The sequence below is a fragment of the Rhinoraja longicauda genome, chromosome 11 (genome assembly GCF_053455715.1).
Source record: "Rhinoraja longicauda isolate Sanriku21f chromosome 11, sRhiLon1.1, whole genome shotgun sequence".
Classification (NCBI taxonomy): domain Eukaryota; kingdom Metazoa; phylum Chordata; class Chondrichthyes; order Rajiformes; family Arhynchobatidae; genus Rhinoraja; species Rhinoraja longicauda.
In genome coordinates this window covers 38,913,595-38,939,255 of record NC_135963.1, presented here as the reverse complement: position 1 = coordinate 38,939,255, position 25,661 = coordinate 38,913,595, and the positions used below count along the sequence as shown (strand labels likewise).

The 25,661-nt window shown below is 45.0% G+C and overlaps 1 protein-coding gene across 1 annotated transcript in view; it reads left to right on the top strand.

The window, feature by feature from the left end:
- Positions 1–25,661, top strand: part of LOC144597808 (olfactomedin-like protein 2B) — a 53,642-nt gene that overhangs the window by 19,605 nt on the left and 8,376 nt on the right. The window contains exons 4-7 of the mRNA XM_078407414.1: positions 2,420–2,599; positions 6,620–6,854; positions 14,235–15,560; positions 22,908–23,084. Coding sequence (XP_078263540.1) covers positions 2,420–2,599; positions 6,620–6,854; positions 14,235–15,560; positions 22,908–23,084 — 1,918 coding nt within the window. The remainder of the gene's footprint in view (positions 1–2,419; positions 2,600–6,619; positions 6,855–14,234; positions 15,561–22,907; positions 23,085–25,661) is intronic.

Below are 25,661 nucleotides of genomic sequence, written 5' to 3'. Positions count from 1 at the left end.
TCTATTCCCCTCGAGATTGTATACAACTTTGTGATATCACTCCTCAGCTCCTGCACGCCAAGGAATAAAATCAGCCTGCCCAACCTCTCCTTTAGCTCAGAACTCTGACTCCCAGCAACATCCTCGTAAATCTTCTCTGCACTCTTTTCAGCTTAATGGCATCTTTCCTACAAAATGGTGACCAAAACTGAACAAACTACTTCATGTATGACTTTACAAATGTTTATACACTATAATATAATATCCCAACTTCTAGACTCAGTTCCCTTACTAATGAAGGCCAATGTGCCAAAAGCCTTTTTTACCCCCCTATCCTTCTGTGACACCACTTTCTGGAACTTTGTACCTGTACTCCGATATCCCTCTGCTCTGCACACTCCCCAGATCCCTACTATGCACTGTGAAGGTCCTGCCCCGGTTTGACTTTCCACGCCCTCACACTTATCCAAATTAAAATGCATCCACTATTCCTTGACACACTTGCCCAGATGATCAAGATCCTGTAATTCTTTATAACCATCTTCACTGTCTACGAAATCACCTCTTTTAGTATTATCTCAAATTTACTAGTCTGATGCAATTCGTTGATATAGATGACAAACAGAAATGTGTTCTGCTCTGATCCGAGGCTCAACTCTAGTCATAGGCCTCCAGTTCGAAAAATAACTTTTCCCCACCACCCTCTGCTTTACATCATGAAGCCAATTTTGTAACCAGTTAACTAGCTTATCCTGGATCCCATGTGGTCTAACCTCCGAGAGCAGTCTATCAAGCAGAACTTTATGAAAGCTTTGCTGAAGTCCTTATTGACAACATCTGCATCTTTGCCCTTGTTAGCCTTGGTTACATCTTCAAAAAATTCAGTCAAATTTGTGAGATGCCGACTATCCCTAATCAACTCCTGTCTTTCCAAATGCATGTATATCTTATCACTCAAAATCCTCTCCAGTAACTTTCCTACCACAAATGTTATGCTTATTGGTCTATAGTTCCCATATTTTTCTTTGCAGCCCTTCATAAATAGAGGCACAACATTCATCTCCCTCCAGTCCTCGCCCCTGTCTAACGATGATTCAAATATCTCAACCAGGGCTCCTGCAATTTCTTCTCTAGCTTTCCATTGTGTCTATGTATACATCTGATCAGGCCTGGGAGATTTATCTACCCTCATACATCTTAGGATATGCAATACCTCTTTGACTGTAATACAGACTGTCCCCAAGACATCTCCATTAACTTTCCCATGTCTTCATCTTGTTTTCTGCAGTAAATCAGAGGTGAAATATTCATTGAAGATTTTGCTAATCTCTTATGGCTTCACACTTAGATGACCACTTTATTTTCTGAGGGGCCTGGTTATCCTTTTTTATCCTTAATATAAAATCTCTTTGGATTCTCCTTAATCTTATCTGCCAGTGCTATCTCATGCCCCCTTTTTGGTCTTCGGATTTCTTTCTGAAGTCTACTCCTCCATCCCCTGTGTTCCTCCAGGGATTCAATTGATCCCAGTTACCTATATCTGACCCATGACTCCTTTTTCCTGACCAGAGCCTCGATTTCTCTCATCATTTAGTGTTCCTGACTCCGACCTACCTTGCCCTTTACTCTAATGGGAACATACATATCTTGAACTCTCACTATCAGACTTTTAAAATAATCCCACTTTCCAGATGTCCTTTGCCTGCAAACAACGAACTCCAAATAATTTTACACAAGTTCCTGTCTGCACCAATAAAGTTGGCTTTGCTCCAGTTTAGAATGTTAACATGCCCTTAGCAATTACTAATTTAAAGCTAATAGACCTGTGGTCGCTGATCCCAAAAGACTCAGCCAATGATACTTCGGTCACTTTCCCTGCCCAATTTCCTAATATCCCATTTAGATATTAAGTGAATTCCTTTGAGAGCAAACGAAATAAGGAATTACTGCTGAAACCTTATGGTTTGCAGAGTCAGATGTACGTTTTTGTTGTACTGCAGCTGACAGTGGTACATCTGAAGGAGCCAATAAGCAGTCTTTAAGGCTGTTGAAAGGAAAGTATAAGCAATTGAAAGACTGTATTGCAATAATAAGTTAGGAACACAGAGATCAAGAGTTCAAATATCAACCTGGCAAGATGTGACCTGAATTAAGTGCTCAATTAATGGGTAAGCAGTAGGGAAGGAATATAATGAAATGATCAAAGCTGCTTGCAGAGAATGTGTAATTCCATTAGTTCATTTGTGCCCCATAGCCAATATCGTGGATGTGTATTTTAGTTTATTTTATAGTAAGAATGCTTTTTATTTATGTACTACTGTAGTTTTTGAAATTACAGAAATAATATCAGTGAAAGCTGAAGAAAGGTTCAATCAAAAAAGTGAATGGAGAAATTAGAGTGCTCTTCCACGCCAGTTAACCAGTCTCCCTTTTCCTTCAGACATTGACTGTAAACACGCCGAGAAGAGATCGGCTCAGCGCCGACAGTATAAACAAGGTGCAGAACAAGATGGCGAAGAAGGAAAATCACACAACCACTCATAGCACGAAGAAAGAGATGACTGACATGAGCACAAACTTCCTGCAGAGAGACGCAGCTGCCACCTACACCCAGACTGAGGTAAGAAGGCAAACCAAAGCATTCAAACATCTGGCTTCCATTTTCATCTTTCATCAGAAATCGATCCAAGACAATTACACAGAAAAATAGCTAAGACTAAATTGAACTGCTCCAAGGTTTGGAAGCAGGTCCTGCCTAAAAAGGCTCTCAGTGTATCTCCACTGTAACATCAGAGGTCTGACCATTTGACGGATAGATGAAGGGCCAAAGTGTTTTAAAAGAGGTGTAATTTGTTACTGAGATTTTATGCTCCTCAGATACTATCAGGAATGCACCAAGTGCCATCATCAAACCTTTTCAACATGCTGCCTACTAAGCTTGGATGCTGGAGCTACTTCTCCATGCTGTTGTGGCTTAATCTGGTTTGTTGATCCCAACAGAAAAAATCCTCTGAGGTTCGTGATTTCTATGCCAGGACAGAAGAACACGATTTAGTTGTCAAGAACAATGTCACTGAAAATGCATCTGAGCAGTTCCAGTAACCTTTGGCCCAGATTTGGCCCACACCGTTCCAACTTTGAGCCACAGCCTCTGGAAAAAGAACATCCCACTATTTCAATGTGCCAGTTTTCCATTTCCTAAGTTACTCTGAATGTGATTGCCCCACTAACGCCAAGTTAAGCACTTTGAAATGTGGGCTCAATGCCCACTCAGAACAGAGCAGAAACTGCCCAAATTCATTTCAGTTTAGGATCCCGAACAACTGGCCAATAGATCAAATCAGCACAAGCTGTATTCAGCATGATCCCAGAGGGCAAAGTGCCAAGACTACATGCTACTTGATATGGCAAGACAAGTATTAAGTTGCTGTTTTATTGAGATATACATTGGAATTTGTAGATAAGCGGCTTGAGCAAGGATGGTTTGAAAATAGTAAGGATTATCAGTGGGGATGGTTAGGGATTCCAGTGAGATTCTGAAAAGAGCAAGAAACAACATTCCAAAACCCACCATTGCAATTCAGAAAGATCCTGGTGCTTTTCCAGCTGCAAGCCATTTATAAGTGTGAACAAAACTGTGTAGGGGTTTTGATATGCACCTTGAGATTCAATCATCAGCAAAATGAAAGATTTGAATATACAAGGTGTTTCTTAATCTTAGAATATTCCAAAAAAAGTTGGAAGCTTTGGAAGTGCTCTTGAAGAACATTCACTGATATGATAAATAATACACAGTAGCCACATTAGACAAGCTCACATAAGCAGCCAACGATGTTGACTATATCTGTTTCAGAAAGGGGTTCACCCTTTCTTGGCCAGGGTATATAAGATAACAAAATGGCACTTTAAAAAAAAATTGCTAAAATTGCAATTCACCTTTGTGCTGGTGGAACGGTTCAGGGCTCAGGTGTCCAATGGATTATCTGTGGTTTGGCCAAGTCTGCATCGTTGGCATCGAAGCTCTCTGCACCAAAACATGCATTTAACTCCCAGAAGGCAATGGACTGCCCTGGTAACAAAACTGCAACAATTGGCAACTCACTGCTCCTGAAGTACAGCAGTTTGCTCCAGGGTTGCAACAAGCAGAGTGGAATGAATGAGTGTGACTGAGGCACAAAGACTTTGGATGATCTTTGCATGGGCCTCAATTGAACCTGGGGGACTGGCAAGCTGGATATGCTTATAATTTCCCAACTCGAAAAGTTGTGCTTCTGGCTCTGCTGAAATTTGTGGTTGGAGATGAACTTACCCATGCTGCTTGAAGTCTCTCACTTGATGGCAGGTAGTCTGGTCAATGGACCAAATATCTCCAAATCCATCAGCAATACACTCCTGTGAATGTTCCCTTGCAAAGTCCTTATCTAAGTCTCCCAAGGCAGAAATGACGTGAGACTTCTCCCTCTGGGGAACAAGATACGACTAGTCTCCACAATGGCCTGGTCTAATTGTGACTGACCAGTTTCAGAAGTATCTCTCTGCGAAATAGATGTCCCTAATCCAGTCTTTTTAAATCTTGTGGTGTCCATATCCGAGGTGGTCTTTGCTGTGCCAGGCAATGACACATTGACAATGACACATCCTCTTTCTCGTCAGCTGCGCTGTGCTCCTAATGCATGAATTGGGCCTGGTTAGGTGGTATCTGGTATCTATAATGAGAGTATGATACTGTTAGGCATGTTCGGTGAAGTGTTTTGGAGATATCAGATGTACACAGTCTACACATTCATTCATGGGAGAAGTAAAAGCATGTGAAAGAGCTGAATAGAAATATCTACAGTGCCTTCAGCTCCAGTTGGGCTAACAGCTGGGATACCCAAATGTGTTAGGAGGAAGTCCTTTTCCTCCATCCTGGTCAGCAAAGCGACTGGGATGAACTCTTCCAGTGTGTTCTAACAGAACCTGTTGCATTTTGCTTTATCATGCAAGTCTTGGGGGAATTCTGCTGTAATTATTTAATTTTTGAAATTCAATTGTTGTGAATGTGTGTTTTGAAATCAGTTCAGGTTAAGAAGTGCTGAGACAGCGAGAGGGGTGGATGAATTTGGGAGAAGGAACGTGACACTAAATGGTACAACATCAATATTTATGGAATTTCTTATTACATTTCTCTCAGTGAAGGGAAATTCACTGCTTGAGATGATTTCTGAGGCCTCCTCTTTTCCAGGTCTGCCTGTGGTGTTGCACATCACTCCACCCATGTTTATAGGTTCAGTGGTAAGTTAAGGTCTTGGTTTATTATTGTCACATGTACCCAGGTACAGTGAAAAGATTTGTTTTACAGACTATCAACGCGATCAGATATACCATACATTGATACAATCAGTTCAAACTCAACTACAATCGATAGAGCAATAGGGATGATACAGAGTACAGAATATAGTCTTAGCATTGTAGCCCATCAGTTCCTTAGACAAAGTGCAATATCCTCAATGGGATAGAGGTGAATCGAACCGTACCCGAGCTTATGGAAGGACCATTCAGAGCCTGATAACATAGGGGAAGAAGCTGTTCATTAGTCTGTTGGTGCATCCTTTCATGCTTCTGTACATTCTGTTGGATTGGAGCAGAGATAAGAAGTAATGATCGAAACATATCTCTGATTATGTTGGATACTTATCTGAGGCAGTGTGAAGGGTTGATGGTCAATTGTGGAAAGGCTAGTTTGTGTGATGGACTGGGCTACATCAACAACTCTCCGTAATTTCTTGCGGTCTTGGGCAGAACTCTTCCCAAACCAAGTTATGGTGCAACCCGATTAGTATGCTTTATATTGTGCTTCTGTGGAGTCACTGGAGACATGCCACATTTCCTAAGTCTCCTCAGGAAGTAGAGGCATTGATGTACATTCTTGGCTGTTGTATCCAGTGGTTGGTCCCCAACAGATCACTGGTGATATTAACTCCAAGGAACTTGGAGCTCGCAACTATTTCCACATCCACACCGATGATGCTGATTGGAGCATGTACTCCACCACGCTTCCTGAAGTCATTGCCTAGCTACTTCGTCTTGCTGACATTGAGCGAGAGGTTATTGTGCTGATACCATGTCACAAAAGTCTCTATCTTCTTCCTGTACTCCATCTCATCCATGTGAGTGATGCAATCTACCACAGTGGTATTGCCTGCAATCTTGTATATGGAATTAAAACTGAATTTGGCCATACAATTTTGAGTGTGGAGTGACTGTAATAGAGGACTGAGAACCTATCCTTGTGGGGCACCAGTGTTGAGACATTGTGGAGGAGTAAAGCATCCATAAAGTATGATATGTGGCAGTGACACAGGGGTGCTTTCGATATGTGTGCACCACAGATACTTCCAACAGCAGATCACAGTGCAGGTGCTCTTTAAGAGCTGGAACCCTACCATCATTTAGCTCATGAATGCATCAGCAGGGAGCACAACATTGGACCGCCTTGGAGTTAGCAAGAAAACAAAGTGTTGTGAGCTCAACAACACAGACAGATACCACATCCCAGCATTGCCATGTGTGGCTCCTGCAAGGTAAGGTAAAGTTTCTAGACATTTAACTGCAGTGCAATTTGCTAACCTGGGGATTCTCCGATCTGATTTTTTTAAAGGAAAGGCACATCCGTACACGACCTGACAAGTTTAACAAAGAGCTCCATCGGACGAGGGTTGAAAACAAAGACACTAAACCACTGATTGTGTTGCGCACAGAGCAGAAGCAATATGAGAGACACCATAAGCATAGACATTCCCAAAAACCGACCATTATACGAGCTACATACTACAAGGCAAAAGCCCCAGAGGACTCAGAGATGGCGGGAGATGAAGAAGTGGCAGAAGATGAGCGTAAGTGCACCATTCCGTTTCTTCTGATTATGTCAGCTGTAAATAAGAACAATTAGTTACAAAGTGAGTTTGGATATCCTGGAAAGACACAAAGTTGGAGTAACTCAGCGGGTCAGCCAGCATCCCTGGAGAACATGGATAGGGGAGGTTTTGGCTTTGGACCCTTCTTCAGACAGATTACAGGAGTGGGGAGAAAGAAAGCTAGAGAGTGGAGAGGCAGGGCAAAGCATGGCAGGTGAGAGGTGAACAGAGGTGAGGGGGAGTTTTGATAGGCAGGTGTTTGGACAAAGGTCAGAGATGAATACACATAAGGTGTGAGATAAAAGGATTATAGTTGCAAGTTTTAAAGTTAGAGGGTTGCTGAGGTGCGAATTGTGTAGCTAGGGGAAGGAATGTAGAGTACTGGGTGTAGGTTAAAGGAATGTTGGATATCCTGGCATTGTTAAGGGGCAATAAATAAAGTAAAGGTTGTCCCCTCTTCCGTAATATCCAGGATTCTTGCCCTTTGGCGTTGATATTTTTTCCTTCACTGGTTCTTGAGATGTTTTCTTTCACGAGAAAACTTAATTCCCACAAGTGCATCCGTTACACATCTGCGCTTCATTAGTGCACTCTTACGTGCACACTTCCTCCATCCATGGTATTTTGTCCTTTCTCACAAACTCTCCCTCTTCGATTTTGTGTCATCGCACAAAGTGATTTACCTTGGCACAGCATCAGCTTGGCGAGCCAGCAGTCTGAAAACCGCATTTGGGTTTGTCAAGGAAAATATTTGTCTGGGTTTCAGCCTGTTTATTAAACCAGCCCTGTTTTAATTTCAGTTATTTTTATTGGTAGCAACAAAATGTCTAAAGTTTTATTTTGTTTAAGGCAGTTTTCTATTGTGCCTGTGGTTTTATTCCTGCATTGCTTGTAGGGTGTATGTGTCTTTAGTTCTTGGAGGCTCTGGAAGGATGGCGGTTATAAGCTGTGGTATTCTCTGAATGAGAATGTCCAAACAAGATGTGGAAAACCTATATTTTTTAATGCATCACAAACCTGTTTGATATTGGCACCTCTTTGCATCATCAACTTGATTCCAAGAAGTGTTGAATTGTGTCCAATGTGTGTGTTCATTGGGAAATTGGAAGGAAAAACTTTCATTGATTGCTTTAGAGCAATATTGACACTTGGCTCCCAATTGATCATTAATTGGGGTGTGGTCAAGGAAGAACATGTAAAAGAGGATTAATTATTTTGTTGAAGTAGCCAGACTTAAATAAAAAGTCACTTCTAACATTTTCATCTCATACAAGCTTTTGGGTACACCAGGTGTTATATAGCACCCCAAGGGATCGAGATCTTGCATTAGCAGCAACCAGCTTAAATCAACAGGGCTACAGGTCAAATAAATATCATTGCAATTCATTGCCGAGAGGGATCAAAGGAGTACCTGCCTTCCCACTTGTTCTTTGGAGCAATATTTATTCCAAGCAGATTGTTGGGAAGCAGGAACAGGTGAAGCATAATTCTGTATTTTGAGCTGAGAGGAGTTAACTGTTTTGAATTATTTCATATCTGTGCTTCATTTATGCTCAAACACGCCTTATATTGAAAATAACAAAGCAAATCTCTAAGGTAAATTCAAGATATGAATAGAAAGGAGTATTCTACTTTGACCTATCCTATCTTAGTTTTATCCCCAAAATAATTTGAACTTTATTGTTTTTTACAATCTCAGAGAGTGGATAACACATCAAGGCTGCATTTAATCTCCATCTCCAGTTGTACATTCTTGAACAGTCACAATTCATCTGCATATCTAGTCTTCTTTCCAAACGTAAACTTTGTTTTTGTTTTATAAATAACTTTATTGAAAGCAAAAAACAACAGAGCAAACATAAATCAAATTAACATGTTGATCTCAACAACCACTGTACACCCAAAACTCTGCAATGTCCACCGACCACGGGAAGCTTAAAACTCCCTGTTCAGTGCCAGGGACAGACTGTCTGCTGTGGGAAGAGGCAAGCAGTCTGCAGGTACCAGCGGGAAGCTGCTGTGGTCAGGCCCAGGAACAATCCAACAAAGTTCCTCCAATTGTGTCACACCCTTCTGCCCTGGGTCCCTCTTGTTGTAGAGTACAGAAACAGCCACTTCTTTCCAACTTGTCCATGCCAATCAAGAAGCCCCATCTAAGCTCGACTCATTTACCTATATTTGGTCCATATCCCTCTATACCTTTCAGTCATACGGCATGGAAACAGGCCCTTCAGCCCAACTTGCCCACGCAGGGAGGTGGGACTAGTGTCCCCATCTACACTTGTCCCACCTGCCTGCATTTGGCCGGTCTCTCCAAACCTTTGCTATCCATGTACCTGCCCAAATGTTTCTTAAATGTTGTTATTGTAGCTGTCCCAACTATTTCCTCTGTTCCACATACCCGTCACCATCAACCATAAACATTGTGATAGTACCTGCCTCATTTACCTCCTCTGGAGCCTTTGTGTAAAAAGGAGCTCCTCAGGTTTCTAGTAAATCTTTCTCTTCTCATCTTAAACATCTGTCTTCTGGTTCTTAAATCCCCTACTCTGGGTAAAATACTTCATGCATTCACCCTATCTAGTCCCCTCATGATTTTATACACTTCTATCAGAGCATTCCTTAGTCTTCTGCACTCCAAGGAACTGAGTCCCAGCCTAATTATTCTCTCCCTTTACCTCAGACCCTCAAGTCCTGGCAACATTCTTGGAAATCTTCTTTGCACGCTTTCCAGCTTAATGGTATCTTACCTGTAGTGAGGTGTCCAAAACTGAACATAATACTCCAAATGCAGCCTCACCAATGTCTTGTATAATTGTAATATAACGTCCGAACTTCTATGCTCAAAGGCCTGATTGATGACAGCCAGTGTGCCAAAAGCTTTCTTCGTTATTCTATCCACTGGCAATGCTACTTTCAGAGAACTGTGTACCTGTACTCCTAGATCCCACTGATCTACAACACTCCCCAGGGCCCTACTGTTCCTTATTATGGCCCTGCCTGGTATGACCTTCCAAAATACAATTCACACTTATCTGAATTAAACTCCATTCGCCATTGCTCAGTCCACTTGCCCAATTGATAAAGATGCCGTTGTAATTCTTGATAACCATCTTCACTGTCTATGATACGAGCTTGTAATGGCTTCAGGCAGTGAATTCTGGGTGCATTGGAGTGTGCTGCTGATACAGGTGAAACCTTACTGTGCAGCAACCCCACTGGGACGGAAGGATTTTTTAACAGGCATTGGCAGATTTTTTTTAACAGGGATTAGGTATTTCTGGAATTAATTCATGGCATTTGCGGACACCCTTGAATTAAAAAATGGGCACAGAAAGAAGTGTCAGTTATAACTGAACAGATTGAAATGTGCCTGAATTTTAACACGGTGCCAGAGCCACAAACTCACTGACTCAGGCTGCACCTTGACATTCTACGCAACCTCAACGATAGGTTTTTCCCCACAAACACATTCATAGCATAGCTTAGCTTTGCCCACCTTCTGCTTATCTGCTTATCAAATCATTTGTGATTACACAGTTGGCTATTCCAACATTTCCCTGTACATTCTTTTACTCAAAGAACATCTTTAAGCTTGACCTCAGACGGAACTCTGCTGCTCCTGTCCAAACATTCACCAAGCCCCGATCACACTTCACTAGTGTCATTTACATTAGTTAATGTTGCTGTTCTTGTTTTTAAACTTTTCTCTTTCCCCTAATCTTATTCAGCCCCATATCATTCCAACATCACAGTGTAGCTTCAATTCTGATCTTTTACACAAGCTTGGTTTTCATCATTCCATCTTTAGTGGCTGTGAATTCAACTGCCAAGCAACTAAGTTCTGGACTACACTCCCAAAATTTCTCAGTCTTTATTTCACTTCATTCTCTCATCAATATGCCTCATTGATGAAGCGGTGGAGATCATGAATCCCAATATCTGCCTGTGTGCTTAGATTAGTTTAGAGATACAGCATGGAAACAGGCCCAATGGCCCACCTGAGGTCACGACGATCATTGATGACATGTTCACACTAGTTCTATGCAATCCCACTTACTCATCCACTCCCAACACACTAGGGGCAATCCACAGCGGCCAATTAACTTACAAACCCGCTCGTCTTTGGGATGTGGGAGGAAACAGGAGCACCTGGAGGAAACCCACGTAGTCACAGGGAGAATGTGCAAACTCCACACAGACAGTACCCGAGGTCAGGATTGATCCCAGGTACCTGGTACTGCAAGGCAGCATCTCTAATGCTGCGTCACTGTGCTGCCCTTGGTTCGGTGATAAATTTTACTTGATGTCACCATTATAATGTGCCTTCGAAATGATTTACTACAGGGCTAGCAATTGCTTTATCTCCTTATGATGGTGTTAAAATAGCATTATGGTGCACCGATGACATTTGTTAAAATCCTCATAAAGATCAAAATCTTTCATTGCATGTTTCACAGAAAAGCATCATTAGTTTTCCCTCTGACAGTGCTAAAACTGACAGTTACAGTGTGCCTTGCCTCCTGTTTTACTGTGAGTTCTTGCAGCTGCCAGCATTTTAATTTGCAGCCACCTTGAAAAGGGACATATAACAATTAAACACAAAAGTCTTTCGGTAGCAAAAGAGCATTGCTACTGAGGGAGTACATGGCGCAATAGCAATGTTCAAAGTCCTTCCTGTTGTCAGAAGTACTGCTGATGAAGAACAGTGTCCAGTGGAGATATGTTTCTTAAGCAAAGGGGCCACAGAAACCCTAAGGAGCAGAAATCCACAGCAATAATCTGGAATGGTCACAAGGCCACAAAACTACGATTGACTGTGACTTGACTTCTACAACAAAACATTCCAGTGTTTTGACTGACACTGTATTTGAAAAATTTGAGAGGATTAATAAATGGAGTCTGAGATTTGACCTCTAAATAACATGGCTTCAGGAAAAAGGATTAGTCAAAGATTTATAAATAAGAACTGTTACTTTTCAAACCAGTGACGTTGAATTTGGGTGCTGCATTGTGGTTGTCATTTTGGGTGAGTTTTATGCTGAAGAAATGGTGTCACTGTCAATTAAAGCTCTGCTGAAAACGCAACAGTTAAATCCACAATTCCAGCAAACAAAAATTTGGACCATATCATTCTCGTCCAATCTTCCATGGTATGGTGTTATTGTTCTTGGAGTTGTGCAAAGGAATTCCTAGACAACTCATGTTGCTGCTTATCTGGAGACAGCTATGGATATATATTCATGTAGTTTACATTTGCTCCAATAGAAAACAATAGGTGCAGGAGTAGGCCATTCGGCCCTTCGAGCCAGCACCGCTATTCAATGTGATCATGGCTGATCATTCTCAATCAGTACCCCGTTCCTGCCTTCTCCCCATACCCCCTGACTCCGCTATCCTTAAGAGCTCTATCTAGCCCTCTCTTGAATGTATTCAGAGAATTGGCCTCCACTGCCCTCTGAGGCAGAGAATTCCACAGATTCACAACTCTCTGACTAAAAAAGTTTTTCCTCATCTCTGTTCTAAATGGCCTACCCCTTATTCTTAAACTGTGGCCCCTGGTTCTAGACTCCCCCAACAGTGGGAACATGTTTCCTGCCTCTAACGTGTCCAACCCCTTAATAATCTTATACGTTTCGATAAGATCCCCTCTCATCCTTCTAAATTCCAGTGTATACAAGCCTAGTCGCTCCAGTCTTTCAACATATGACAGTCCCGCCATTCCGGGAATTAACCTAGTAAACCTACGCTGCACGCCCTCAATAGCAAGAATATCCTTCCTCAAATTTGGAGACCAAAACTGCACACTGTAATCCAGGTGTGGTCTCACTAGGGGCCTGCACAACTGCAGAAGGACCTCTTTGCTCCTCTACTCAACTCCTCTTGTCATAAAGGCCAACATGCCATTAGCTTTCCACATTAAACTGCATCTGCCATGCACCCGCCCACTCACACAACCTGTCCAAGTCACCCTGCAACCTCATAGCATCTTCCTCACAGTTCACACTGCCACCCAGCTTTGTATCATCTGCAAATTTGCTAATGGTACTTTTAATCCCTTCATCCAAATCATTGATGTATATTGTAAATAGCTGTGGTCCCAACACCGAGCCTTGCGGTACCCCACTAGTCACTGCCTGCCATTCTGAAAGGGACCCATTTATCCCCACTCTTTGCTTTCTGTCTGTCAACCAACCTTCTATCCATGTCAGTACCCTACCTCCAATACCATGTGCTCTCATTTTGCCCACCAATCTCCTATGTGGGACCTTGTCAAAGGCTTTCTGAAAGTCGAGGTACACCACATCAACCGGCTCTCCCCTGTCAATTTTCCTAGTTATATCCTCAAACAATTCCAGTAGATTAGTCAAGCACGATTTCCCCTTCGTAAATCCATGCTGACTCGGAATGATCCTGTTACTGCTATCCAAATGCTCCGCAATGGAAAGTTTTCAATAGAAAAAGATGATTAATCATAAATAAGCATTTTGGCTCAAGTGGTAGTTTGGGATACTGCTGATGTATTAAATAAAACTAGAATGTGGTTTATTTATAATGAAGAGCATCACAAACGTTTGAATCTAGACCTGAACAAGGGTTTGCTTTGTGCCGACACTTGTTTCAAGAAAACAGCACTGAGGAACCTTAAAAGGCCCCAGGCTCCGAAAATTCTCACTCCAGCTGCGGTTTTCACCCATACTGTGTTCAGTGTTAAGATCAACCTGATGGGAAATGTCAATAAATGAAGCAAGTTTCATTTCCAACATTGATGTTAAGATTTAAATAGCTTTGAATTGGAGCCAACAAAAGCCAATAAAATATCTGCAGTTGTAATCATCTTTATTCTGAAAATAATGGAAACCAACAAGGTTTTACTGGATACTTAGTTTTATTTAAAAAGAGGAAATATGCAGCAAGATGTTTAACATAAGAAAGGGATAAAAGACTATGGTTACAAAAGAAGCACGGTACGGCACGGTAGCGCAGGGCGGCACGGTAGCGCAGCGGTAGAGTTGCTGCTTTACAGCGAATGCAGCGCCGGAGACTCAGGTTCGATCCTGACTACGGGTGCTGCACTGTAAGGAGTTTGTACGTTCTCCCCGTGACCTGCGTGGGTTTTCTCCGAGATCTTCGGTTTCCTCCCACACTCCAAAGACGTACAGGTATGTAGGTTAATTGGCTGGGTAAATGTAAAAAAAAAAAAATTGTCCCTAGTGGGTGTAGGATGGTGTTAATGTACGGGGATCGCTGGGCGGCACGGACTTGGAGGGCCGAAAAGGCCTGTTTCCGGCTGTATATATATGATGATGATAAGCCTTTCAGTGGATCTTAACTCACTGTTTCTTACTCTCTGAACAGAATCCAGCTCTGCCAGTGGTGAGGATGGAACCCTTCTCTTTTTGGATGACCAACTTATTAAGCAGACTGAATCAGTGGGTAATAATTCTCAGACACCAAATCCTGCACTTACAACCATCATTCCAGAGACAGCAACAAAATCCAGACGCCAGCTGAATTCCACAGACGAAATGGAGTCTTTGACGAATGTAACAATTCTTGTTGCACGTTCAACAATTCCCAGTGTGACCAACTCGTCCAGCAGTAACAATACAACTGACTTTACTATGGCCAGCCCAGATCCACACCTTGCTAAGACCAGCCAAGCCAATGCCTCAGAGCCTGCTACTGTTATCAACGCCACTGCTTCCATCCCACTTCCCATCCATACTCTTGTTTCAGCTCTTTCCATAAATTCCACAGCAAACACAACTTTTACCTCCTTCCCAATCCCCACCCCCACCATGCCTAACGCAACTCACATCACAACCTCACCAGCTTCTGCTGGTACCACAGCTCCCATTTTACCACCCAATATGGCTCCCACATCCCCTGCAGTCACCACCACGACAATTCCTACTGATGAAGTTCCCATCACCTTCAATGTCTCCATCCTCACTGACGATGCAGTAACCACTTCAACCCACTCGAACACCATTGCTGCCCTTTCTTCCATGGCAACCACAACCAGCACCACCGACACGGCAGCAGCCCCCACTACTACTAGTGCTACCACAATTACTCCTGAGGATCCTACCACCATCCCTGTAGCCACTGCATCCACCACCATGAGTACTGTACCCATCGTCACACCCACCACCATGATCACCACAACTGTACCTAACACAACACCCACTACAACCACAGTACCAACCACCACGACCACCATACCCACAACTAAACCAACACCTACCACAACTGCCAGACCCACCACTGTCACAACCACCCTACCCACCACAACTACCCTACCCACCACAACCACCCTACCCACCACAACCACCCTACCCACCACAACCACCCTACCCACCACAACAACCACTACAACAACCCTACCTATCACAATACCCACCACTACGACTGATATACCTACCACAACACTCACTACAACCACACCCACCACAACTACTACAACCACACCTGCACTGACCACGACCATTGCACCCACCACCACACCCACAACTTCAACCATGGCAGACAACGTCACCAGCCTAAAGCGAAAAACCACAACCCGTTCACCAAAAGCCAGGACAACTTTAATCGCTCCCCATGCCAAAAAGAGACCTAATGTGGAGGGCACAAGGAGACAACGTGTAAACCACAAATCGAATGATGGTTACAGAAGTTTTGGTATGTGAGCTTCCAGAATTTGCTTTTTTTTTAAATGGCAGGTTACATTGATCATTCCATTTATTGAGAAATGTTCTCCAATGTGGTATTGAGTGCTCTGGATTCATAGTTTTATTTTAAACTATGATAAGCATTCAGACAAATACATGGTAAACAGAAATAGAGATAAAACAGAGAGGTAAACAGAAAATGCTGGAAACACACGGCAAGTCAAGTAGCACGTGGATAGAGACGCAGGTTAATGATCTCTCGTTAGAATCGTAAAAGTAAGAAAACAACTTTGGCCCCATTTGTTTTCTCACAGCAGGAGAACATTGGAACTCCCAACACAAACCCTGTCAGGCATCTGCCCTTCTTTGGCACTTCAGAACCTGCAAAACTTAAATGGATGCATCATCCAAGGGACTGCCTCAGAAGAAATCACAAAATCCATTCACCAATGTTCTCCTGGTACTCTGTGCAGCCAGCACCAGATGTGATTCTAGCCATGATCCAAATGGACAAAGGCCCAGAATGGAGTTGAAAAAGACTGCTCTTAACATCATGGCAACATTAGTGTGTCATCAGGCAGCCCTGGTGTAAATAATGTCAGTGGGAATTGGAGAATGGTCTGAATTGATTTGAATCTTTGCTGGAAATGGTTGTGGATGTTGGAAACTGTAGAGATGGTTCCCGGACACCATTGTATCTTTAACTACTTTAATGTACACATATCACTGCCCTAGCTGCACATGGTCTGTCACGATCACTGGAGCCCCTGCTAGGGGTGGGGAAGCTACAATTATACCAACCGGTGAGGGAGTGGTTAACATGGACATCGTCACTATCAATTAAAGGAGTACACACATATCATCTACATCCTTCCTCTACAAAACAAACAGTGAGTGACAGGGCGACCACGTCTCATGCGCTAGGGTAAATGCAGACAGTAAGGCACAGGAATACGGAATCACACGTAATCGCCGTAACGGACAGGCGGCCTGACCAGGCGACCAGACCGGGTCCGAACCTCGCCATCACCTCCTTCTCCGACGGGAACAAGCGGGGACGGTGCCGGGGCACGGGGTGGGCTACGGACGGGAGAACCCCTGGGCGATGAAGGCAGCGGGGGGGGCGGCGAGGAGGAGGAGGAGGGCGAGGAAGCCGGAGAAAACGGGACCGCAGCCGGAAGACGGACAGGAGAAGGACCAGGGGGGGGGGCCCAGAGGAGCGGGCAAGTCACTGGGCCGCGAAAGTGGCAGTGGAGGGGCATACGGAGCCGCCGGGGGAGGGATGGGCTCGTTCACGAGCCGGAGATGCTGGCGGGACCGGCGGTACACCTTGCCGTCATGGTTGACCAGGTACGAACGGGGGGAGCCAGCAGAACCGACGACCACGGCCAGTCTGGAGCGGCCAGAAATGGACCTCATACGGACGACCTGGCCGGGAAGAAGAGGGCGGAGGACACGGCAGGACTCGTCGTGGGAGCGCTTCTGAATACCGTGTCTGCGGGCAATGCGTTTCCGGACTAAGGCAGGTTTAAGGGCAGAGGGAGACAGGGACTGTTGAGACACCGGGACCATGGGCCGCGTGACACGGGACATGAGACGCTGAGCCGGGGAACCCAGGGCATGATCGCGGGGGATGTTGCGGAGGTTCAGCAGGGCCAGGTAAATGTCGGAGCGGGACAGGCGGCAACGTTCCAACAGTCCTTTAGCGCTGCGGACCGCGCGCTCGGCCAGGCCGTTGCTCTGCGGGTATTCCGGGCTGCTGGTGTAGTGCCGAAAATTCCACCGTTCAGCAAAAGCACGGAACTCGGCGCTGGTGAACTGGCTGCCGTTGTCCGATTGCATGCTGGCTGGGGACCCGAAGGTGGCAAAGTGGCGGCGTAGCTTCTCGATGACCGCGGAGGAAGATAGGGAGTGGAGCTGGTCAACTTCAAACCAGCTGGAGTAAGAGTCAACTAGCACCAGAAAGTGCTTTCCGTGCCATTCGAAGATGTCGGTTGCCAGCGCGGACCAGGGCAGGTTAGGGGCTGGCTGCTGCAGGAGCGGCTGCCGCTGTTGCTGTGGAGCGAGGCTGTTGCAGGTAGGGCACGCGGAGACTCTATCTCGGAAATAGCGAGGCATGTCAGGCCAGAAGAACTGACTCTGAGCGATGGAAAGGGTCGCTTCGGCCCCGGGATGGCCACGATGAGCAGTTTCGAAATATTGTTCTTGTAGTGCTGCGGGCACCACCACCTTGCGCCCCTTCACAATCACACCCTCACGCAGCACCAACTCGTCACGAACCAGGAAGTAAGGCACCGCTGCGGCCGGCAGGGAAGAACGGCGGCCTGGCCAGCCCCGTTTGATGATCGCGGCCAGCTGTTGTAGCGAAGCGTCAGCTGCCGTGTGCTTGGCCAGGGACTTCAACTGACTGGAGGGCACGAAATTGACGTTTAGGACTATCAGATCGGACGCCTCGTATGGATGTCGGGTTGTGGATGGGAGGGGCGCCCGAGACAGCGTATCAGCAACAAACATGTCCTTGCCCTTTCGATAAACCACGGTGAAAGTAAAACGTTGTAGCTGGAGCATCATGCGCTGGAGCCGGGAGGAGGCCACGTGTATCGGCTTATTGAGGATGGTAACCAGAGGCTGGTGGTCCGTTTCAACAGTGAAGCAAGTGCCCAGGATATAGTCCTTGAATTTGGAGCAGGCAAAAACAACTGCCAGCAGCTCCTTCTCAATCTGGGCATAGCGTTGTTCCGCGGTCGTCATCGTGCGGGATGCATAGGACACCGGCAGTTGCACCCCGTCGTGGACCTGCAGGCAGGCGGCCCCTAGGCCAAACTTCGATGCATCACATGTGAGAACGATGGGGCGCTGGAGGTCAAAGTACTTCAACGTAGGCATGCTGATCAGCTTAGATTTGAGGGTGTCGAATGCTTTCTGGTGTTGCGGGAACCAGGCCCAGGCAGCATCCTTTTTCACCAGGTCCCTCAGAGGGGCGCTCAGTTCACTCAGGTCGGGGATGAACTTTCCCAGGTAGTTGGCCATGCCCAAGAAGCGCTGTAGGCCAGGCACGTCAGCAGGTGCAGGCATCTCGGATATTGCGGCTGTCTTTTGCGGGTCGGGCTTCAGCCCTGATGCTGTGAAGACGTGTCCCACGTAGGTGACCTCAGGGACCCGGAACCGGCATTTCTTCGGGTTGAGCTTCAGGTTGACATCTCGGGCCCGCTGTAGCACCTGGCAAAGGTGGTGGTCGTGCTCAGCGACATTCTTCCCGTAAACCAGAATGTCGTCGACAATGATGGCACACGGGAGCCCAGCAAACAGTTGTTCCATGGTCCTTTGGAACACTTCGCTGGCAGAGTTGATCCCAAACGGCATGCGGAGGAAGCGGTACCTGCCGAAGGGGGTGCTGAAGGTCGTCAGGTGCGAGGATCGCTCGTCCAGAGGTATCTGCCAGAACGAGCTCTTGGCATCGAGAACCGAGAACACAGTGGCAGGGCCGACCTGTGCAACAACATCCTCCACTGTCCGCATAGGATAATGCGGGCGCTTGATAACCAAGTTCAAGTCCTTAGGGTTGATGCAGATCCGTAGTTCACTCTTATCCTTCTTCGCAGCGACGACCATAGTGGAGACCCACTGGGTGGGGACCGTTACTGGCTTCAGGATGCCCGTGGCCACCATCTCGAGAAGAGTGGACTCGACCTTGTCTCTCATGGCGAAGGATACCCGATGCGGGGGACGGACAACCGGCGTGATGTCGGGGTTGAGGGCAATCTTGTAGCTGCAGGGCAACTTCCCCAGCTTCGAGTCAAAACGGTCCGGGTACTCGGCCAGCGGGTTTAGGGGTGCCTCCACCATGTGGACATCGCTGTGGAATCTCACCAATCCGAGGTCCTGGCAGGCCTCCACGCCGAGCAGGGGGACACATTTACCGTCTAACAGAAAGAAAGAAAGGGGCCGAGAGGTCTTCAGCACCTTGCAGTGGAGAGTGGCCTTCCCCACAGGAACAAGTACACCGCCCCCATATGCACGCAAAACAGCACTGTCTGTAGAAACGAGCTCATTATCTCTTATCTTCTTGAATAGGCTTGTTGACATAACATTGGCAGCAGCCCCCGTGTCCACCTTAGCAGAGAAGGCCATGCCATTCACCGTGACTCGGACGGTTGGGTCTGTTATCAGAGCAGGTGCACCTCGCAGGGAAAACACACTCATTTCGCTCTGGGAAGAGCCAGAGTCAGACAGGGGGAGTTCATCATGCTGGAGATGAGAACCAGACGCGGTATCATCACGTGTCAAGTAGCAAGAGGGTTTCTGCCGTGGCTGTGCAGGGTTCCCACGGGAACGGCAGGCCGCCGAAAAGTGGTTGGGCTTATTGCAGAGATTGCAGGTTTTCCCCATCGCCGGGCAGACATTAAACCGATGCGAAGTAAAGTTGCAGTTCGGACAGCGTTGGCGTGGCCTAGAGCTCGGCGTCGGGCTTGCCCTCTGTCGCCGAGGAGCAGAGGTGAAGCTAGCTGCGTGGACCACAGGGTCCGGTGGCTGTACAGCAGAGGAGACAGCCTCAGCTAAACGAGAGGCATACAACGCCTCATGGAATGTCAGATCAGGCTTACGTAGCAGCTCTGAGCGCAGCTTACCATCCCGTAGACCAAAGACCAAGATGTCGCGGGTTAGAGTCTCAGGGGTGAGGACGTGCAGGTCGCATCGGCGAGCCATTCGGCGCAGCGCGGCCACGAAATTGTCAACAGATTCCCCAGGGTTTTGGCGTCGGGAGAACAGTTTAAAACGCTCTAAGATGTGGTTCGTGGGGAGGTCACACATAGCCGTAAATTTAGCAAGCAGACATACCGGGTCCTGGACACTCTCGCCTTGTCCATAGATGAATGACTCCGACCGCTCAAGCGCTTCGGGACCAGCCAGGTTCAGTAAAAGGGAGGCTTTGACCGCAGGGGCCACGGCAGGGTGAGCGATTGTGGCATAATGCTCAAAGTCACGTCGGAACACACTCCAGCGATGAGTGATGTCTGCATCAAAGACCAAGATGTCAGGTTTGCGACAGGCAGAGGCCATCACGGCACAGGGAGGGGGAACTGGAACTAAGAAAACAAAACCCGACAAACTGAAGACGCAGGAAGAACCACTTCTGACACCATGTAGAGATGGTTCCCGGACACCATTGTATCTTTAACTACTTTAATGTACACATATCACTGCCCTAGCTGCACATGGTCTGTCACGATCACTGGAGCCCCTGCTAGGGGTGGGGAAGCTACAATTATACCAACCGGTGAGGGAGTGGTTAACATGGACATCGTCACTATCAATTAAAGGAGTACACACATATCATCTACAGAAACTATCTTTGCAACAGTGTTTGGCAGAGACAGCTTTCTTACCTAGGCTATTGTGGACAACAGTTTTTGAATTAACCACACTGCATCATGGTTAGAGAGTGATCTATAGATCAGATTAGTTAAGGATGACAAATATCTTACCCTGAAGAACACTGATAAACCATTATTTTTACCGCACTCCGCCATGAATAATGGTCATAAAAAAACAGTAGAGCACAGAACAGGGCCTTCAGCCCACAATATTCGTGCCAAACATGATATCAAGTTAAATTAATCTCCTCTGTCATTACCAATGGTAGTTTATCATTCCAGATTTATTTCATTGACTGAATCCAAATTCCCCACCTCTTGCAATGATCTTTGAATTGCTTGGCCCCAGATGAATAGTCCAGGCCCCTGGATTATAAATCTAGTAACATAAATATAAACATCATCATGCTGTGCCCCAGGACACATAATTGAGATGCATCATGTTCATCTGAATACTCATCGGGGTCCTGTGCAGCAAGAATCTCACCCAGAACACTTTCTGTATGAAGGTCAAATTGTAATATTTAAAAAATCATTCTATCTTCACTTTGAACTATTGGTCTAAGACATGTCATTGGGTTTGGATCAAGATGGTTGAAATAGTTTTTTACGGAAATAGTTGCTGAGGATAATGACTGGGCAATCAGAAATATCAGAAAGTAGTTCACTGTTAACACATTACCATGGTCAAATCTCAATCAAAACTCAAAAGAGCCTATCCTTTATCCAGATTTGCCATGACCAAGCCTGTTAACACTCAAAATCTTCTGCACTGACCTCTTTCATTTGCAGGCAGTTTCCAAAACAATACTAGTATTGTAACACGATATATTTGGCTACCTGGAACAATTGCCAAACAAATTACAGGCTTAAGTTTCTGCTTTTGAAATGTCCAGATAATTTTTAATTAATCTGACCCAACCATTGAGAAGCCATTCTGGATGAAATATTAAAAGTATTCTTCCACTACCATCCTCTGCCTCCTATTACCAAGTTAATTTTGGATCCAATTAGCCAACTCACCTGGGATACCAAGTGCGTGACCATCTTGTACCTTGTCAATTGCCTTACTATTAATTGATAAAAAATACATCTCTTGATGCTCCTGAACACATCATCAGTGATGTAACCTGGGGTCATTGGGTGTTTTGGGTCTTTCAACATCAGACACCCTCGCCTGGGCGACCCAGCCGTGGTCGATCAATGCCCTGTCTTAATTAATCCTCATTAATTCCTCAAAATCGCATTAATTAATTGCTCAAAAAACACGATTAAATTAATGAGGGGATTTCTCCCTCACAAAGCTAAAATTACTATCCTTGCTTGATAAGTCCCTGCAAATCCAAATAAATCCTACCCTTTAGAATTTTCTTCAATAATTTTCTTACCACTGACATAAGGGTGCCCTGGCTTGACTTATTTATTGCACATTTATTTTCTCAAGTGAAAATTTATTGCATTTATTTTCTCAAGTGAAGATTAACAATGGTGACGTTAAACTCTATTCATATTTAATACAAGCAGACTAATAGGTTATAAAGTGGTTTCACTAAGTATTTCAGACTGTACTGTGGTATTCTATGAAATTGTTTCAACCATGTTGAATGAAGAGCAGATGTGAGCTCGATAATTGACAATTCTACCACAATTGTAATTTGGTTTCTGTTCTAAAGACAGTGAGAGTTTTTATTTTGATGAGAACAGATTGCCTCACTTTTATGTTTTACTCTTGTTGAAGTTTCTCAAATTGGCAGACCATTTAAGGAGCCTTTTGAGTATTGGAATATTGGACAATTCACTCCTTTCATAATGATTGTTTGCCTCAGGAGCTTTTGATCAGTTGTCCCTGCATGAATATTTAACATTCTTGTGCAGAGAGTTAATATTGTGTAATGGACAGTGAAGAGTTATTGAGTCATGGAGCCATATAAAATGAAATCAGGCCAACGGGTAACCCTAACATGCCAATTTGTCATCTGCAGATGAGTGCAAGGAGACGTTGTCTACTATCGCTAAACCCAAGACCAAGCACATTTATGGGAGGAATGAAGGGGCCTGGATGAAGGATCCATTTGCGCGAGGTGACAAAATCTACATCACCAATTATTATTATGGCAACACCTTGATAGAGTTTCGCAACATGGAAAACTTCAAACAAGGTGAGAACAAAGTATCGCAAATACAATGAATATTATAGACAATAGACAATAGACAATAGGTGCAGGAGTAGGCCATTCAGCCCTTCGAGCCAGCACCGCCATTCAATGCGATCATGGCTGATCACTATCAATCAGTACCCCGTTCCTGCCTTCTCCCCATACTCATGTCCTTTGTTCCAGAGAATACAGACCAGTTCTTTTCCCAATTCTAAAAGTCCATGGACTTGAAGCTTTAACTGAAAAACTTTGCTTCACAGATGCTGGTTGATCCGATAAGTGTTTCCAATATTTTCATATTTGCTTTTCTAGTCACCCGATCAACTTCAGCACATGAACAAATTGTCTTGCGCTCCTCCCTCATTAACTAAACCTCAAGAACATTTTTGCCTATTCCGATAATTTACATTCCACACAGGATTAGTTAAAGAAGGGAAAATGGAGAGTAGGAATGAATTGGTCTTTGTTGCATTGGAGAGGTTGTTGCTGATGGGCTCCCAGAGAGATTATCCAGTGATTTTAGCATTTTACAGTTTACTAGACGGCCCATGCACCCGTTGGGTCCCGTTGTTACTAAAGGTACTCTGGGCGCTCCACCGCCGGGCCCGGCAACCCTCCCGCAACTGTGCACGCGCGGATACCAGGCCTAGCAACCCTCCTGGCCTGACAAGTGGGAGCCCTCTGCGCAGGCGCGGTTTCCTGGCCGTTGAAACTCCCCCAGGCCCGGAGGCGTGTGAGGGGGGAGAGGAAAGGGGAGAGGGAGCCACTCATCCTGGCCATCGCGGCGGTCAGCAGCAGGAGAGCGTCCGCGAGGCGCTGCGCCATCTTCTTTGACCTCTCTTCCGCCGCGTTGCACCACGGGAGGAAGATCTAGCAAGGTGGGCACGCCAGGACAGGCGCCAGTCCTCCCGACGCTACTATGCAGGCGTACCGCCGCCAGGCACGGCAACCCTCCCCCGTTGTGACGCCGTATTAGATCAAAATGACAATCTCAAAATGCTGATCTCATATATGACCTGTTGGGTTCCCATTGTGACGCCGAACATGGAAGTATTAGATCAAAATGACTTGTCCCATTCACAGTATAAAGTTTATTAAAGTTTATAAAGTGAATAACTTTTAAAATATAACAAAACTTGATACTGCACACCGCAGGTGAATTGTGAGTAAGGTGGGCCTAAAATTGTCATGCTATCATGTACCGTTTTGGCTGTAGTTCAGGAACAAACAAATGAGAGTTTTAGTATATAGATATAGATGTCAATGGCAGATGAAAAGACATGTTCATTTTTGCTGGTAGTAGAAAGATTAGGGGGGGGGGAGCTGCGAGAAGGATTAGCTGAGTAAGTGGGGAAGAAGCATAATACAGATGTGTAAGGTTACTGACTTTGGTTGGAAGGACTAACCAGAGTGGTCCTTAAAGCTTGATAAATTAGTAAATGCTGGTGTACAGCGGGATCTTGGTGTGTTGGGTTACAAGATGGAAAAAAATAAGGATGCAGATAAAGCAAGCAACTAGAAACGCATGATCTCTTAGCCTTTCTGCAGGGGTGTATGACTTGGTCAGCTTGTGTGGTATTATGTAGAGACCATATTTGGTGTACTGCATCCAGTTGGCTTTTATACTTAAAGACAGAAAAACTTACCTTGGGGTCAATATGTCATTGCTTAAAATTATTGATTTCCAGAATGAAAGGGTTGTTCTTTGAGGAGAAACTCAGAACTTCACCAGGATGTTGCAGCGGATTAAATGTTTCAGTTATGAGGAGAAGCTAGACAACACAGGGATTGTTTACTCTCGAGGAGTCTGCGGCATAACCTGATTGAGGAGTGCAAAATTATGAGGGGAATCGATATGGTTATTTATAAGAAACCTTCTGCAAAGGTGCCCAAAACTAAAGGATATGGGACCAAGGTAAGATGTAGAAGACTTATATGGGATCTAAAGGAAGAATTGTGGCTGAAATTTGGAATGGAAGGTCTGTGGGTGTTGGTTGTGGCAAAAATGATCTAGATACCTCTCCCTCTAGTTGGAGGGTATGAAAATCAGGAGCAAAGTCCCAAGATATGGGCCAGTTCTTCATGACTTAGAGAAGGAGAAACCTCCTTTTGCTGAGAGTCGTGTATTTTAGGGACTTTTCCAGAGGACTGTGGTTGTTTGAGTGTATTCAAGGCTGATATCAATAATGTTTTAGACAGTAAGGGAATTTGATGAAATGAGGATTAAACAGAAAGGTGGACAAATAGTGTCCACCATGATATGAGTAAATGGCAGAGCAACTTTAAGGAGCTAAAAGGTCTTTTCCTTTCCATTATTCCATAATTTTTCATCATTCAAGCATCCTAAATAAAATAATAACAGAAATTAAGATGGCATTACCCCCACTCACTACAAGAGGTTAGGAAATGTAAAGAGTATTTCAGAAACCACAGTACAATTTAGTAATCAATAGACAATTAAAGTCACAGAGTCATCCAGCACAGAAACAGACCCTTTGGCCCACTGTCCATTAACCACCTATTTACACATCCCATTTTATTGTACCCACATTGTCATCAACCTCCCCAAATTCTACCAAC